Genomic DNA, 18,723 nt, shown 5'->3' with positions numbered 1-18,723 from the left:
AGGGAAACCTGGAATCCTCAGAAGATTTGCTCTTGAATAAATACTATGTGGCACTGGCCAGTGACATGAAAGCCTTTTGATGGCATTGGTCCCCAAAGAAATGCAAATTAAGCCCTCAGTGAGATGTCACTTCCTGTTAATCCAAATGGCCACAACAGGTAAAAGAGCAAATATTGAGTGCATGCAAAAGGACTGGGTCATGCGTGCATTGTTGGTCTGTGTCAAAGTACAGCCAATCTGGAAAACAACTTGGCAATTTCTGATTAAACATGCGAGTACCATGCAAGTGAACGTGTGTACTATTGCAAATGTATCCCAGAATAATGAAACCTTACATGCACACAAATACATGTGCACACATGCTACTAGCACAATCATTTGCAATAGAAGAAGCTTGAATCAGCCTGGTTAGGCTGACTGTGGCATATTTATCACATGGAATATCTCCCAGTCACAAAGAATGAACTAGCAATACAACAATCTCAATAACTCATCAGAGAACTAAGCCGATACGAATGATTATGTACTATCTAGTTTCATTTATGTATCATTCTTGAAGTGACAAAATTTTAGCACTAGAGAGCCAAATCGTGATTGCCAGCCATTATTGTGGAGGATGGCAAGGTAGGAGGGGGGGACCAAAGCTGTAAAATAACAGTAAGAGGGATTTCTGTGTTGTTGGAAATTAAGTATTCTGTCTGTAGCCATGGTAAATGCACTCAAATGAAACAACTGTATAGAACTTACATACACAAACACAGAGACACACCCACATACCCACACCACACACAACTGGAAAATCTGATTGTTTTAGGCCAATATCAATGTCCTGATTAAGATATTGTGGTAGTCACCAATTATTTCAGAAAATATCACCATTGAGGAAAACTAAGTAGAATATGCAAGAGCACTATCTTCCTGTATATTGTGAATATATATGTGAATCTATAATTATCTCTGAAGTGCCTGAAGTAAAGAAATCTGAAAGAATGAATATGTTCCATATTCCTTCTGATGAAATGAATAGATACGATCAGATTTTCTCGTAAATTAACTCAAACACTCCCCTATTAGGAAGAGCTCAAATGTGTTCAGAGCTACCCACCACAGAGACATTGGTGCTGATTTACAGAAATGATTGACCTAAGACAGTGAATTCCTTCTCTGAGAAGCTGATGAAGACAATGAAAGAGATGAGCAAGATTTCTTAGGTAAGTCCAGCCCACTAATACTTAATATTTTCTCTGTGTCTGTATTTCTCTGTCTCTTTCCGTCTCTCTCTGTGAATCCCACAAAGTATTTCCTAGATTGAGTGTGAAAGGAAATTCTTGCACGTGGATGTTATAAGTAGAAATTGCCTGGAATAAGTCATCTGGGGATGTTCATTGCTGTCATCACACTTATTCATAAGTATAGAATCTGCGGTTTAAATGAAAGCGTATTCTTTCCAAGCTCCTTACCATTAGGTATCCTGACGGGGAATGAAGGTGGATGCTGATCTGGCTATACATCAGAGGACTTGTGGCTCTACAAATCATGTCATGGACACAGTGGTTCCCTGCACTTACAAGTGAGTGCTGCAGGCCAAGGGCCATGACTTCAGCCCTGCATACACAGCCCTGCTGTTTACAGCTCTCTGAGGTATAGACTTACATGACCATCTGCCAACTCAGGGGCTGTTTACATTTGGCTTAAAAGGCAGAGGGATCCGATCAATTAAAGTATGTAGAAAGCCCTGGAAACACCACCAACAGCCACATCCGGAACCTGGGAGAGGCGCCTGTGTCTGCCCAAAGAGGAATGAAATTCATACTCTCCAAAAACTTCTTGCCTGTGGAAAACTAGATGACCCAATTGTTTGTTTAAAACCACAGCTCCTCTAAAAAGCCTCAGCGATACCTCCGTCATATAAAATTGGAAATTAATTTATTTACACGTTTGAATTCATACAGATTTGCAGCCTTTGCTTTACGCAAGCTGCAAATTAAGACACCCCCCCCCCATTTGCCAATCAAGTTTCTGATAAAAGGATAGTATCAGAATATCTAAAGCATTTTGAAAATTCAACAATAAAAAATTCAATCCAATTAGAAAGGGATAGGGGTGAGGGAAAGGCCTTCTTTGCCAGGTACTGTTCCAGATGTTCTTCGGTGAGCAGAGTGGCTAAGAGCATGGACGTAGCACCCAGGTGTTGGATGCAGACCTCCACTTTGCTGTGTGAGAGTTGAGCAGGTGACATAGTTACTCTGGGCCCCAGTTTCTGTGGTCTGGTGGGTCTGGTGAGCAATGCCTTCATCACAGGGTTGTTTTGAGGTTTAAATGAGTCAATACATGCAGTGTTTGGAAGGACGTCTGGAATGCAGGACTGTTAATATCATATTAGCTGCTACTACTGGTCTTCCCTACTCCTGATAATATTCAGAGACAATGAGGGAGCTTTGTAGATGCTCTAAATTTAAATGCAAATCTAAGGCAAGTCACTCTGTGCCTCAGTTTCCATGTCTGCACTGTTTCTAGATTGCTACTGGCAGTCAAAGATGTAGTGCTTTGTGTTTCTCTGGGATGCACACTCCAGACTCCAAGCAGGACTCCATGTGCTGTTCTGTACTGTGCGGAGAGTGCTCTGGCCCATACTACCTCCCTCTCCATCCCCCTTGCCCTGGTGCCTGAGAAGCAGAGCATCTCCATGGCAACAGCAGCAGCTGGTCCCTAGATAAGAGGAGCTGGAGCCTGGCTGCAGCAGCCACTGTAAGAGGAGCCCAGCAGTCCAGGCCCAGCTTGGTGAGCGCTCTCCCAGTCATCTGCAGCCCTCAGCTCAGCGCCTGTGTGGATTGGTGAGCGCTTTGTATTTTTATCCTGGGAACTTTTGTGGTGGGAAAAGCAAGTTTCAGTAAGTTACTGCTTCCTTGTAGATACTGGGTCAGACAAGGTGGCAGGTGGTGTTGGGGTTTATGCTAGGTAGAGGCTAGGTGGGGCAGGAAAGTCACCACCTACCCACAACTTTTCTAGATGAGGTGTGGCATTCCATCAATCTCATTGCTCAGTGAGGTGTCCACCTGTTCAAAAAGCATGGCGGTCTGTCCCACCTCATTCCAAGGGTATCTGCCTGCCAGCCACCATCCCTCTGCTCTGCTTCAAGTCACCAGCACTCTTTGGAGGATGCTGCAAATATAGTTTTTCTAAGTGAACAAAGGTGATTTTAACATGTGGTGCTTTGGGACCTGAATTCAATTCCACAGTAGATCATAGCCAGGGGAATTATTAACAGGATACTACATTGTACTGTGTGCTTTTAAAGTTTTTTCCTTGGCCAAGGAAAGCTAGATCTGATTGCTTTGGGACTATTCTTTAGAATATGGTGCAGCTAAAATAAGTGTCACTCATTCCTGAGAATCAGCTGTAACTATCTTCCCAAGTCAGGAAATGGGTCGTTGGTGTCCTATTATTGTTTCTACTGTTATCAGCTCCACAGAAGGCTGGGGGAGGGGGAGGGGAGTATTGTGACAATGAGTTTGGGTGACATTAGGCCCAGGGGTTCCAGTCATGGGGAAGGGGACTGAGAGAGCAAAGCAGACATCGGCATCTATGGAGCTGGGTCCTGGCCAGTACCATGAAGACTTTGTGTTGCCAGTGCTCTCAGCAGCCCTAAAAAACAGTCACAGGACCCCTTTTGCAGATGTGAGAATTAGGGAAGGAGCACAGAGCTCTTCCACGTGTGCTCAGCTAGAGAGGGGGATAAGAGACAGTATGCTTGAAGCACCAGAGGCTGGTGTCAGGGAAGGGGTGGCCTGCCATGAGTCACATTCTCAGAAATGAAAATGTATAATTCTCAAATTCTCTTACCCAGTGGTATGAGAAACTACTACACCTGGACCAGCTTCAGACCTCAAACTGAACTACAGAGATCCTTAATACTCTGTTCATTTGATGCAGTACCTAGCCTGGGCTAGTGGAGGCTGGATGTAGCAAAATGGACTAAGGTTTGCTAAGGGCATGCCTGCCATTCTGCACCTGACTGGGGCTCCTACTAGGCAGGTGACCAGCTCCTGGATCCTCTCAGTTCCTATAGTCTGAAGGTGTAACCTTTGTCATTAGCAAGGGTGGGTGGGGCCGTGGTTTATAGATCTCTCTCAGTGGTGCTTGCATTTTCAAGTGTCCCTTGTGAAAAGGGATCAGGAAGAAAGCTACTAGAGTTTAGCCTCTGGGTCCTGACAGCCTTCATCTTTGCGCCTCTCCGCCTCTCATTCCAGGAACATGTCCTCCCCATGCCCCCTCCAACAACAGCCACCAGAAAGGCAGTTCAGATACACAACTCATTATTCTCTAATCACAAATTCCAAACAACTGAAAAAAAATGGGTTGTGGCTGTGAAGTCCACCAGAAAGTCATTCAGTAGCAAAGCTGGAATCCAGACCTGGAAGGAACTAGGTCCTAATGTGGCTGTCCTTGAGCTGTGGCCACTGGGGCTCTCTGAGAAGCCTGTCCTGATTTCCATAGAGCATCTGGCTTACCGTTCACAAGGAAGGGTGGACAGCAACCACAAGGGAGTCCAAGTCCCATGATGAACCAGCATGACTCCAGCATGCTGAGGCCTCAAGTCCTTGCACAAGAGAGTGTATGGATCACACACATACACACACACACACACACACACACACACACGAGAGAGAGAGAGAGAGAGAGAGAGAGAGAGAGAGAGGAGACCCTGTCAACCAGCACCTCTGAAGGTCTTGGGTTGGAATCTGAAGCCCTGGAGGACAACTATTCAGCTGTGAAGGAACTGGTCTCAGACAGCCCCTGGATTACAGGGAGCTGCTAAGGGCCATGACTAAACCTTCCCTGGGCATCAAGACAAGACCAGAGTCCCTTCAGGACATCTTGGGTGGGGGCTGGACTAGAGAAGAATGTATGGAGAGCTAGAAACAGAAAGCAGAATCATCTCATTTCTTGGTTTAAAAATTAGATGAGTTCATGTCATGTTTACTCTTAAAAAGCATCAATTCCACCTGGCTCAGTGGCTCACATCTATAATCCCAGCTACTCAGGAGGCTGAGATCGGAGGCTCATGGTTTGAATCCAGCCCGGGCAGGAAAGTTTTATCCCTTATCTCTTATCTTCAACTAACCAGCAAAAGGGTGAAAGTGGATCTGTGGCTCAAGTAAGTGGTAGAGTGCTAGCCTTAAAATGCTAAGGAACAGTGCCCATTCCCTGAGTTCAAGTTCCAGGGCCAGCACACACACACAAAAAAAAAAGAGAGAAAGAGAGAGAAAGAAAAAGCACCCTTTCCTCCAGCATGCCAACGGTAAGGGAGGCAGGAGGCAGGTTCCTCTGGGACCAGTGCACATGGGCAGGTACCGGCAAGGATTCTTATTCTGGAAGCAGGACCAGACCCATACCCTCTGCTAGCAAGGATTCCTAAAGCAATACCAGACCAGCATCACCTGCCCTCCACTACTTTGCCTTTTATTTGTTAGAAGGGTTTCTGACTGGAAGGTCATAGTGATGTCATACAAGACAAAACATAAACATAGGTCGTTGTTGTGATGAAAAACTCCAGGAGTGGGCATTGTCTCTCGGCCACTGATAAACAGTTTTCTGAGTTCCCCACCACCCTCTTCTCCTCACACTGATTCAGAAGGGTTGTTTCCTCTGTGGATGATAGGAGCTGTTCTGGGAAGAAGCAAATGTCACTTCTGTGATGAATCACTAGTTGCTGTAACTTGTTCAGAGGCCTCTGAAACACACATGGAGCCAGTCCTCGAACAATTCACCAGCTGGGGCAGGCTCCTTTTTCTGCTTTACTTAAATGAGGCTGACCCGCCCAGGCTCAGCAGCTGAATGAAATAAAAAGACTACAACGTTTCCTAGAATATTCCAGTTATACCTGGTCTCCACTAGCCAGACACCTAGCCAGACATAGCCAACACTGTGTGACAACGGTGCCCACACTGAACATTACATGAGGCTCTCCTCCTTCATGTGAGAGAAGCGTCATGGTTTCTATTTCACAGACAAGAATACTGAGAGCAAACCTAGGGAGCAGAGAGGACCCTATGAACCTAGGTGCCAGTCTAAGGGGGAGCCACAAAGAAGCCAGTCTTGGAAAACTTCACCACCACAGCAGTAGCTTTCTAGGAGTGGGCATGAGGATTCCATTGCATGGGGCCTACTAAAAATCCCCACTACTTTGTTAAGATTCAACAGCTTCATCAAAAATCCACCTGAGCTGTAGTTACAGATCTAAGATTCAACCTAGGTCTCTCAGGCTCCAAATCCTGAGTTCCAATTTGCTAAGCAGCTATGGATGCCAAGGAGGAGTCACAGGTCCAAGAACACTGAACAACTCCTTATGAGTTGGAGTGAAGGAAAGGAGGCCTTACTGACAACCTGAAGTAGACAGGAGGGGCCCATGTCCACACTGGAGAGGCAGGAACTTTGGATAGTCAGTGAGCTACAAATGACATGTCAGTGTAAGCTCTGTGAAGCTCATTTTCTAGTGGGGAGAATTTTAACACATCTGTGGTGGGGGCCAAGACCACCCAGAGAAGAGAATGGCTGGTGACTTGGGTGGTGGGCATCATGTTTGAGACTATTGCCTTGTCTGAAGAACTCAGCTCAGAACCCACTCCTGAGTTATGGTCACAGAGCTCAGCTGTTTACAGACACAGCGGGGGTAGGGGGAGACCTAGGCACCTACCGCACTTCCTTCCGGCCCCAGGAGTTGGCTCTATTCATACACTCAGAACAATGGTCTGACCAATGCGATGTCTGCTGAAGTCACTCAGCACAAACAATCTGCACAGAACGACACTAAAAGCCAAGCAAGAGGGATCAAGTAATGGCCCCATCTGCTATGGGATGACCTCAGCGCATGGCAAAGAGGCCTCAGCTGTTCCCCAGAGCCCCTCACTCCTCAAAGACAACTGAATCAGACACATGCTAGGAGCAGATAGCAGATAGCAGATAGCTGCTCTGTGTGGTCTCAGAAGAAGACACTCGGCTCCTTCATCCTAATCTTATTCATTCCTCCCCCGTCAGTCCTGCTGCTGCAGGACATGGGTAGACAGTCATCAGAAAGGAACTTGAGTAACAGAGTAGAGAAGATTCTCTATAAATTTCTCTTTTTTTAAAACTAGGTTCTACAAAAGTAATTAACCTTTATTTCTCCCAATACATTGTTATTTTATATAAATGTTATCCATTTTATAGCTGAAGAAATTGAGGGGATTTTTTTAAAATACATTTTTTATTGTAAAAATACTGTACAGAGGGGTTACAGTTACATGAGCAAGGTAATAAGTACATTTCCTATCAAGCATTGTTACCTTGCGACGGACCAGCTCGGCCGGAGCACTGGGACCGACGGGACAGGGATCTCGGGATAGGTGGGCAAAGAGTCGGCGAAGTGACAAACAGACACAGACTCAAAAGAGTTGCATCTGAGTGTATCTTTATTGAGGAGAATTAACATTTTTATACAGTGTGTGATTGTGACATAGATTCTTTGCTTATTTAAGCACGTAATCAATTTTTTTAAAAGGCAGAGCATTGATGAATTACATGAAAATTGATGACTATCCCACCAACTGTTTAAGCTAAGTGGTGCGAAACAAGTCTAGCATATTGTTTAATAGAATGCGTCATCTATTCAGCCTTTTTATGTTTAATAATTAACAAACCTAAGACAGGGCTGTACTTATATTGTACTCTTTTTAATTTTATTTTTATCCAACTGTTTTCATCTTTATAAGCTCCTGTATAAGGAAATGGTTCTTGGTTGGTTCAGGAAATATGTTACTAACTTTATATTTTGTGTGAAAACACCATCTATTCCCTATAACGTAAGTTGGACTAAACAATCATAACTGTTGGGAGAATCTTTCTTTTTCTTTTATAATCAGAGGTCCCTTCTTTTTTAGAACTCTCTGAACTACTGGGATAACTCTTTCTAACTTAGTTTAATTCATTGATTTTGTCTGTTGGACATATCTGGAAATTTTAAGTCTCTATATTTACTATGTGTGACCTGCAAAACCGCTTGTGAAGTTGTAGGAGTTTCTGGAGGCAACGTCACATCAGATGATAGATTGATTGGAGCATTGCCCACATTTAATCTTTGGTCTTAGTCTTTATTACTTAGAGAAGCCGTCTCTATTGGACTGGAAAGATACAACATGCTCTGTTCGCGGATCAATAGAAAAATAGCCAAAACGAGAATAAAGGCAACGAATGTACAGCCAAGAAGAATATAGTAAGAATAAAGGTAGAGGCTATAAAGGTGCAGCCAAGTGTATGGGAAGCCTTGAACCAACACCCCCTTCCTGCAAGCATGCTTCCTTGAAGCTCTTTGTCTAACGCGAACTCTCACGCAGACTCCGCAGAAGGTGGTGTGGCATTACCTTCTTCTTTGTTTTTCCCCTACCTTCCCTTCCCTCCCACCTCCACAACTGCACTCCCCCTCTTTCCTCCTTCCCCTCCCCCTTCCCACCTAAACTGTAAAGTTCCTAAATTGTAAAGCATCCTGAGATGCTTGCCATACCTCCTGGACCACAGTGCTAACTGACAGCTCTGCAATGTTCAATGGAGTTGTGGCCCAGGAAAGAGAGGGATCTGAGGATGTCCAGATCCCTAGGAGTAAAAATAATGGGGCTCCGCAAAGACCCAGATTTTCTCCTGACATTCTGCAGCCTTGGAGAGAGAGCTACACTATGTTATAGGATACAAGGGTAGAAAGCATCTGAGTTTGGAGGACTGCTTATGTTTTTAAGAGACTTGAGTATCTAGATTGTGATCTAGGCTCAGCTACTTAATAAACATGTGGCTAAATAAAGTAAACTTTGTGAGCTATAATCCCAACTTTGCAGAACTCAACAGAGCTGACATACAGGCAGTTGATTAAGACTTTCTGTAACTCTTAGGCAACTCCTTACTAATTCAGATTTAAATAAATACTTAACAAGTATTTATTTTGAAACTACAATAATAAGTATATATTGACCATTTTCTACATGGTGATCACTGCTAACTACGTGGGTGTGTGACTTATCCATGTGAACCCGTACATGTAAATTAACCCATGTGACTGATTTTAGCTCACGCCTCAAATTCAGTAGTTCTGTCTAAGAAACAGACTTGGGAGATGGCGTTAAATTGGGAACAAGATAGTCAATTGTTCAATAAATGTGTGTGTTAATAACTAAGTGGACGTGTGGACAGATCTGTCTCTTATCCTACTGCAGTGCTGGAGAAGGAAAGTAGCCACCTCTTTCATCATGTCCACTGAGATGATGACCTCAGAGCAAGTTCAGTCACGGGAGGACCCGGAAGACAGGCGGGAGAAGCTAGACGCTCACTGCAACCACTTGGGTAAATACTTCATTGTCAGTATCTATCGTGGAAGTCAGAGGCTGGTTCCTCTGCCATCCTGTCTGCAGTCGAGTCAGAGAGTAGCCCCTGAAACCTGATAGCCCGTGCCTTCTGGTGAGAGCCAGCACCAGATGGACAGGCAAATAGCCAGGGGTCTGTGGGGTCTGCCATGTAAATATTAGCTGAAGTACTGGAGACGTTCATCAGAGTTAGAGAGAGAAGAGGCCTGGTCCTCTTCTTGGGGCGTCTCACAGAGTCCCAGGAAGAGCATTTGTGAGCCATAAATGGAACGCCGTGGCGTATTTTGTTTCCAGTATTTTCCAGCACACTGACACCCCACGTGCAGTGCCAATAAAATATTTCAAATATCTCTCTTTGCCTATCAAGACAGAATTTTAAATAGCCATTTTCTGCTTTATTGTCAATCTGTTTCCTTTCCAGAACTGACTTTTTGCATAACCTTTGTAATGAAAATACCAGAAACACTGCTGCCTCTACCCATTTCTAAAAATGAGACTCTCAGACTTTTGATGGATGGGCCTTCTGCATATTCATAGCCTTTGTTTATGCCCTGCCTGCCTGGTTATGGCTCTCTCCTCCTCCCCCCTTTCCCCATTTCCCATCAAGATATTTTATGTTCAGAATTTCTCCCAAAATGAGGAAAAGTGAGACTGAAGTAAAACTCAAAATTGAAGCAAATGTCTCACTCTTTATCTGCATGCTGAATGTTGCCCTAGGTTGAGAGTATGGCACACTCTAACTGGTCCGTGCCCAGGCCCTGCCTCCAGGGATTCAGATGCCCCCACTCATTCCAAGCAAGATTTATTCATTCATTCCACTTCTGGTTGAACCTAAACAATGCTTACAGTATGTATAATATGCAGGGGTTTTAGCTATTGTGTGATAACAAAATTTAAGGGTTCCCTTAACCTGCCAGCAGTGTACCCCTCAGCTCTTTACCTGGACTTCTGAACCTCAGTTTCCTCATCTGAATATTAGTGAGTTGATAATAATAGGCTGTCTTTAGAGGTTTAGTGTGGGAACTGAATGAGAGTCACTGATCAGGAAGGATATTAGTAAAACCAAGTGATCAAGCATGGGCACTCACTGAGTCAGAAATGTGTCCATCCATCCCACATGCTAGATGTGAAGTCTCCCAGGACCTAAGCGGCACTAAGTGCCCCTTCCTCTCTCCATTCCAGTGCCTCACACCCCACACTATTGCGATAAATGCCTATTAAAATGATATGACTGGATAAGATTATCAAAATCCCTTAGGTAAAGGGAAAGTGACCAAATGTGGCTAAAGAGAATTATTCTATTTGATTGTTTGCTATATATAATGATCTTTGATAATCCAGGCATGATGATGTATGGTCATGAAGTATTTTTGATGGTAGGGTCCTTACATATGCTGAGTATTCTAAAACAAAGGATCACCTAGACTCAAACAGCCCTGTAAACTAATAGGACCTTGAAGGCAAAAACAGTTTCTTACCTGTCTTATTATTCCTGGAATATAAAACAGGAACTGGCATTTACTAAGACCTTAACAAACTTTGGTTGAATAAAACAATCAATAATGCAGATTATTCTAGATCCATAAAACTAATGTTTTAAAGAATTTTGCTTGAGGGCTGGGAAGGTGGCTCAGAGATAGAGTGCTCACCTCGCATGCATGAGGCCCTGGGTTCGATTCCTCAGCACCACATAAGTAGAAAAATCTGGAAGTGGCGCTGTGGCTCAAATGGTAGATCACTGGCCTTGAGCTGAAGAGCTGAGGGACAGCACCCAGGCCCAGAGTTTAGGCCCCGTGACCAACAAAAAAAAAAAAAAGAATTTTGCTTGAATATTTTCTTTTAAAGAGAGATAAGGGGGGCGGGGGGAGAGGAAGAGATTGAAAGAGGCCAGGCATGGTGTTATATGCCTGTAATCCCAGCACTCAATAAGATAAGGATACAATAGAGGCCATTCTGGATTATGTAATGAGACCCTTTTTATCAAAAGAAGGAGGAGGAAGAGAGGGGAGGGAAAGATAGGGGAGAGGAGGAGAGGGGAGGGGAACTAGAGGGGAGGAAAGTAGAAGGGAGGGAAAGGGAGAGAAGAAAGTAAAGGAATAAGAGAGGTGGTAAGGAAAGAGACAAGGCAAGGAGGCACAGGGTGCTATAAGCACAGGGGAAGGGAAGGGTAGAGAAAGGAAAGAAAGAATGGAAGAAAGGAGGGAAGAAGGAGGTATGAGTCCTGGTTAAGCTCTGAGTCCCACATACTCATGCATACACTTGTAGGTATGTCCAGGCTGTGTCCAGACACAGTTAATAATTTCTGGAGAGGACAAGCAGCTTCATTGTTTTCTGCCTTTGTTGAATCCTAATAGAAATGCTTCCTACACTAAGTGTATTTGCGTCTCCATTCATCAAAGCATACACATTCAACAAATACTTATTGCTTCTAATGAGATAAAAAGATACTATTATTGAGAAGACACATGCAAAAATAATAACTACACAATCCTTTAAAGTTGTTACCTAGGCAAAATTGCTGTTCATGTTGCCAAAATGAGAAAGGGCAGCCAAGCACAGAGTCGACGTGGAAAAGCTGACAAAGTTGGGGCTTTCCTCTGGGTCTGGGAGAGGGTTAGGGGCTGACCACAGACCAGTTAGCAATCTTTGGATATATGATATAATCAAATCTTTCAGATGCTTTCAAACGAACAAATCTGTTCTTTCTCTGCATCTATCTCTATCAGACTCTCTCACAGACTAATCTGAGTTCAAATCCTCACTCTTTTGTGTGTGAATTCTGAGACCTTTGGCCTAATGTCTACGTCTCTCAACATTTAAAATATGAAAATAGCATTAAATCTCCATGTGTTTGTGTGTCACTGTAAGCCCACCCATTTGTGACAGGCCCTTACTTATGTCATATTCCTTGGTCTCTTCACTTGCTGTCAAAAATCAGGTGATCTCTCAGACCAATTCATTGAGGACTGTGATCTCAAAAGGAAGCCAAGAAAGGGGAAAAATGCACAGGCCAACCTGAATGTGGACTCTGACCAGAAAAAGCCCCGGAGGAAGGACACGCCAGCACTGCACATCCCTCCCTTCATCCCAGGTAAGGGACACACCCTCAGATCCTGGGTCTCGCCACAGCCACCAGGTCACGTGGCTCTCCACAAACTTAATCAACTTAAATATCAATGGCTTATCAACAATGCTGTAATAACAATGCAGGATGGTGTTTTCATGCACGGATAGTAGAAGCTTGGAAATGCTCTGCTTCGACACGTCATTTAGAGATGCAGGCTGTGTAGCGCTCACCTCAGCAATTTATGGTGAAGTCACCTTGAACTTCCAAAGCCACCCTGAATGGGGGCCGGGGTGTGGTTGTGGGGAGGCTCGCGTGTCACAAGCCTCTCCTGACGTAAAGGCAGGCCAGACATGTCACCTAGCCCTGTGCCCGAGAGGACAGCAAAGCAGTTTAATGAAGAGCAACTTGTCCCGATGTTTCCTTCTCTCCTTTACTTTTAGACATTTCTATAATGTCCTTTCCAGTCAGTACCTTTTGAGTGAGACAAGCCAAATGAGACACCAAGCTTTCAAATATAAAAGAAAATAAGAGGAAGGTACAGATGCAGTGGGAATACACAGCAAGCGTAGTGGAGACTCATACAAAAGGACCAGGAGAGATGGTTCTGAGCAGTGCATCTTTGGAAACTTCATTGAAAAGGCTGTCTTTTAAGATTATTAAATGATGGTAGAGCAGAGGTGAGAGGGCAGGTGGGGGAAGGTGGGGGAAAGGGAGCAATAAACATGGCAAGGGGATGGAAGTATGTGGCACATTGCTTACAGAACAGCCACGGAAGATGAGCTTTGTAGATGACAAATCCAGCTTCCATCTCAACCCAATGCCTAGCAGCTGCAAGAAATCCTGTTCAACCTTGCTCATGTAACTGTAACCCCTCTGCACAGTATTTTTACAATAAAAAACATACAAAAAGGAAAAAAAAAAGAAATCCTGTTCACATCTTGGCCTTGCCTCCTCAGATTGGTGGCATGGTAGTGACACGAACTTCTTCAGGGACTTTGAGGGGTTCTAGTTTGGCCTCCATAAATAATATTCTTGCTATAAGGGAACTTCTCCCATTGAAATAGTTGGGAAGCTGTACTGAGTGCAGATGGGAATCTGTTGGAATGCAGGCCTCCTACGTTAGGTAAGACAACTGCCTCTGGTTCTGCTGCTTTCTCTAATCCCTGAATCATACAGGTGTGATTTCAGAACATTTAATTAGAAGATACGATGTTCAAGAAAGACATCCCAAAAGCAAAACCAGCCCCACTCTTCATAATGCTGATGCAGAACAGAAGAAGCCAAGGAGAAAAGACACACCTGCCCTGCATACGTCCCCCTTGACAGCAGGTGAGAGCCAGCCCTGTGCACTCAGAGGAGGGGTAGGGATAGGGGTCAGGTTCTTTCCACCCTGAGGTACTGGGGGCATGGCCTGTGTTTTGGCCCAACAACCTGTGTTGACCAGGTACTCTGCCCTTGCTGCTGTCAATCAGGTTTGTCTTTGAGGACTGGTCAGGCCCTGGCTCAGTGATTTTCTGCAGACCTGGTTAAACCTCCTAGGCCTGTGAGACAGGAATGTTGGTGTGTCCTTGGGAAAGGGAGGAGGTCCACGCTTCCCACAGGCTGGCATGAGTCTCACATCCTTAAACCTTGGCTGGTGGCTGGTTCTACCATGGGCTATGACTAAGCAGAGGAAAGGCAGGAGAGGAGTAGGAGAAGGACCACTATCTTCCAATGTGCCAAGTGGAGCAAAAATCCTCATAACTCATCCTTGCCCCAACCAAATTCATATGCAAGCTGGGAAGTAGATATTCATGCTCATGAATAGATATGAGATTCTGAATGAGGCTGTGTGCAGATGCATACACATGTGTGTTACATAGATGGTTGTGTGGGGAGAATGACAAGGGGAGATATGGGCAAATATTTAGTGAGACCCTAATACATGTATGGTGTGGATTTACCATGGACTTGTAAAGAATGATCTGAACAGCACAATAGAGTAGATATCTCCATTTATAGATGAAGTTTATCTTCATAGGAGATAAACCCCCTGAACTGTAAAACCCCTTCAACCCACCCATCCCTGACCAGAGGATTCGATAATCCACAGATGAAGTTGTTAGAATCAGGCAGCCATAGTGGCTCATGACAATAATCCCAGATACTCAAGAGGCAGAGACTGGGATGGTCGTGGCTTGAAGATAGCCTGGGCAAAAAATTAGTGATGTGGCATTATACACCTGTGACACAAAAGGAAGGCTGTAGGTAGGAGGGTTGCTGTCTGAGAATGGTGCTGAGCAAGAAACACAAGACTATCAGGAAAAAAAAAAACTAAAGCAAAAAAGGCAACAGAAGTGTTAATGCAATTCAATAAAGTACACAGATCACTCGGTGGGGTTTTGTTACATTGAAAGAACTCAGTGAATGTTAGCACCACGACCATTCTCCACGCAATCGTACACCCTAAGACTGACCAATTTCCAAGGATGAGAATTCTTGTTGGCTGCAGCACTTCTCTACATAAACTTGCTGAACCTAGAAACTCTCTGTATTCCCTTAGCGATGGATGCTGCCTCCTAAGAGCACAACTTCTCAGGCACTGTAGCACATGGAAGAGGGAGGAAGGGGTGTGTGGACACAGAATTTGTCCGAGCCAGAATTACACGTGTGTGCAATCAAAGCTGTTTGTCAGCTTCTGGCTTTTATTAGCACAGTAGCCGAAGTACTTCATTTCTGAAGAGCCTTTTAGTATCTAAAGATTTGGCAGTAATTGGAATGCTAGTTAAGCTGATGAGGACAGAGCCTTCGGCAGATGTTCAAAGGACGCCAGCAGTCCTAAGAACACAGAGGGAAGCCCACGCGCAAATGGACTCTGGAGATGAGTCCTCTCGTTAGCCCTTGGCAAGTAGAACCTGGATGCGGACTCTCCCTGCTCTGAATCTCTTGCTAAGCACCTTGTTGCCTAGGTTAATGAGCTGACTTGACAGTTTCCACCTGCCAGAATGGCCCCTCCGTGGGGCTCATCTCAGTCTCCGTGCCAGCCCCAGGCTTGCTCCCAACTTGGCCTCCGGCTGCCAGAACCCCTGTCCTGGTGATTGCATGGCAGAGTGTTGGTTGTGACTAGCCAGATCTGGCAGACAAGGCCTGCCTACAAGGGAAAGAAGTCTCCAGTAAAGAATAGTGTGTGGGGAGCACTAGTAGAGACCTGAGCAAAGAGGAGTCTATGAGACTATCTTGGGCGTCATATCCCACAGGAAATACAAATTATTTTTTCTTCGCCAACTTTTCCCATGAGTAAAGTGAGCCTCAGATAAATTCAATGAGCTTCTCTGAATGTGAGCTGCTGCTGATAGCTCACCGAAGGCAGAACTTCCTAGTCCCATGGCCTGTCTCACACCTTCCCTGGGGGGACAGCTCTGCTCTCAGGAAAGCGTGTCACACCAGACCTCTGATTCCTACACCCATCAGCAACATATGGAGAACAGAACACAGTGATGACACATGCCCACTCCAGTTCAAAGGGTCACCCAATGCAACATGTCCACAAAGTCAAGGTGTTAGTGGGTGTCTGTGTGGTCAGTTGCCTTTGTATCCTTCGTGGGGATGCGTACCTGAAAAAAATCAGGTACAGTGTTCTATTGGTTTCAGCTGTTGGTCATGCTGTCTTTGGGCCTATGGTGAGGCTCAACGTGGTGACAGGGAATGTATAGAAGAGAAGCTACTTGCCTCATAACAGCTGAGAAGCAGAGACACATAGAGGAATATACTGAGGCAGAGAGAGTCAAAGGTAGAGACAGAGAAAAAGGGCTAAGGTCCCAACATCACCTTCAAGGCCACACCCCCAATGACCTAACTTCTTCCCCCATCAGCCCCACCTCCTAGAGTTTCTAAGGCTGCCCAGCTGGGGGCTGGGCCTTTAACGGATGAACTTTTCAGGGTCATTGAAATTCCAGACCACAACAGCTTCCATACTTTTTCATCATAAAACATTAACATTAATACTTAACTATATTTAATTTACTAGCTCGTTTTCCACTTCAAATGACCTCCTTTTCCCCTATGGACAAGCTATTTCACTTTTTAATATGAACATTCAGCAGGCACCTCCTATCTTTGAAATTCCAGGACTTTCCTCCCCCTCCTTTGACCCAGATTATCTCTGACTTGATTTTAAAGATATCCAGAGTAACTAGGATGTTTACCAGGACTTGGGAACGTAAAGACTCTCACTGCTTTAATAAATGTAAGTTTGGCTTAATATAAATGGGCATTTGGAAAGGAAGAACAGAAAGTTTGGGACTCACCATCGCTGATTCTGTATTCTCCCTCATGCTAACTTTAATTCCATATAAAAATCCCAAACCCCATGTAGCTGGTATAAGAGAAAATATCTCCCACTGCACTTGTAAGTGATTTATGCAGAAGCCTGACTCTTGAGATTGTTTTTCTCCTCCAATAAATATTAGGTAATTGGTAAAAAGCCCATCTAAACAAACAAGATATGGAACCAAATGATAGCTGTTAAGCTCAACAGTTTTCATTCATTTGCTGCTGTTGAGAGGAGTTCGAGCTATCGTAGGCTCCTGTTCCTCAGCTTGAGATCTTTGTAAACTGGGTCACAGACAGAAGCCTTTATGAGAGGAGGGGACAGAGTTGCGAAGCCAGTGGGAGAGGGGCTGCCAGGGACTATAAGAATCACAGAGGCCCAGTCTCTAATCACAGCCTCCTCTCTGCCCCCATATTATATTTCACAGAAGATACAGAAGCATCCTGACCTCCTCAGCCAGCCTTTGCTGAGCTGACCAGTCCAGAAAATTATACTCAAAGAAAAAAAAAAATAAGTTCAGATTTCTAATTTTCACAGACCAGTACACTTTAAAAAAAAAAAAGGCATAACAACCTTTTATTTTGCCTAGTAAGGATACAAAAACAGAAATGTTAACATCCCTAAAGTTTCATAAAAGATGCTTTAATTCCCAAAAGAAGGAAAAGGGTCATCTCAAAACAACAGACCACACTCTATGCAGCCGTGCAACTACACTCTCCTTAAAGCAAGTAATATGACAGCTACACTCTCCTTGAAGCAAGTAGTATGACAACTATACTCTCCTTAAAGTGAGCTGCAGGAGCTTCATTATTGGCTGGGACTGAAGGTGGCAGCGCGTGGTCCAGAGCCTCAGCCCGCTTTCCCCAGATGTTGGTGAAATGTTTTTATGTCTGATTTCCTGAGCTCTACCATTTTTTCTCCAAAGGACCAGACTGACCCTTAGTACTGGCAGGTGGGGCTCTTTGCTAAGCAGGTACACACATCTTCTTCCAGTGATGCAATCACTTCATAGTAAGGGTTAGTGTCTTGTTTCACAGATGAGAAAGTTAAGGGGAGGGCGTGTCACTGTATAGGCAGATGTGGAAGGTGGCTAGACTAGAAGCCCAAACTCCGGAGTTCAAACACTGCTGATGCTTAGGAGCAGAACTCAGAGAAAGAAGGTGAATAGTGTCCTCATTAAGCACCCCTGAATAGGTTGAACCAGGCTACTCAGCTCTTACGCACTCTCCCTCTCTCTTTCTCTCTCCCACCCTCCTTCCTTCCCTTCCTCCCTCCTTCCCTCCCTCCCTCTCCCTCCCCTTCCTCTCTTTCTCTCTGAAACTGAGCCATTTCTGGGTTGCTAGGCCCTGGTACACAGGCTGTCTAGTACTTTAATTAGCAGCATTTAATTGAAGGGCCATTCTCTGTTTTGCAGGTGTGACTCTGCTCAGGGGGGAGAGACCTCGAGTGATCGCAGAAGATGACGAAAAGGACGGGAACAAGATGGCTATTTAAAGATGTCTCCCCTGAGATCACGTGTAAATAGGTTAGCTTGCTTCCCTGGGGTGACCTAGAGAAAAAAATAGAGCCGCTTCTGCCCTCTTTTGTTCTAGTCAGATCAAGACCTCGAGTCCCCTCCCAGGAGACACGCTGCCACAGATCACTGGCCACTGGCCACTGTTCTGACTCTTCCTTCTTCCTTGCATCTGCTTTACAGAAACTCCTGGAGTTTCCATATTTTGATTGAATGGGAACAAATCATTCTGATCAGAAGGTAACAGGGAGAGCGAGCTCTGGTGATCATCTGGACCAATTCATGGAGCAACAAATAGGGACAGTCAGAACCAACTTCATTCCTGGATGGTCTCATGAGCAGAACCTGACTTAGCAGTGTACACACACACACACACACACACACACACACACACACAATCATCATGCCCATTAGAGAGGCTCTCTCTATCATTTTGGAGAGTGTGGCC

The 18,723-nt window shown here is 44.7% G+C and overlaps 1 protein-coding gene across 1 annotated transcript; it reads left to right on the top strand.

Moving 5' to 3' along the window:
* The first annotated feature begins 9,272 nt into the window (after nt 1-9,272).
* On the top strand, nt 9,273-18,256 carry Ppp1r17 (protein phosphatase 1 regulatory subunit 17). The gene is made up of 4 exons (XM_042694953.1): nt 9,273-9,366; nt 12,325-12,477; nt 13,630-13,782; nt 18,177-18,256. The coding sequence occupies exons 1-4, from the start codon at nt 9,273-9,275 to the stop codon at nt 18,254-18,256; spliced, it is 480 nt and encodes a 159-aa protein (XP_042550887.1).
* Nucleotides 18,257-18,723: the final 467 nt, after the last annotated feature.

This window comes from Dipodomys spectabilis, unplaced genomic scaffold, assembly GCF_019054845.1.
Source record: "Dipodomys spectabilis isolate Male_0828 unplaced genomic scaffold, ASM1905484v1 ptg000178l, whole genome shotgun sequence".
NCBI classification, from domain to species: Eukaryota; Metazoa; Chordata; class Mammalia; order Rodentia; family Heteromyidae; genus Dipodomys; species Dipodomys spectabilis.
Note: the sequence above shows the minus strand (reverse complement) of the source record. Positions and strands in the feature narration are given on the sequence as shown.

Coding starts and splice junctions, on each gene's coding strand:
- Ppp1r17 (XM_042694953.1), top strand. CDS start 9,273: ATGTCCACTGAGATGATGACCTCAGAGCAAGTTCAGTCACGGGAGGAC. Junction 9,367..12,324: donor CGCTCACTGCAACCACTTGG/GTAAATACTTCA, acceptor GTCAAAAATCAG/GTGATCTCTCAGACCAATTC. Junction 13,783..18,176: donor TACGTCCCCCTTGACAGCAG/GTGAGAGCCAGC, acceptor TCTGTTTTGCAG/GTGTGACTCTGCTCAGGGGG.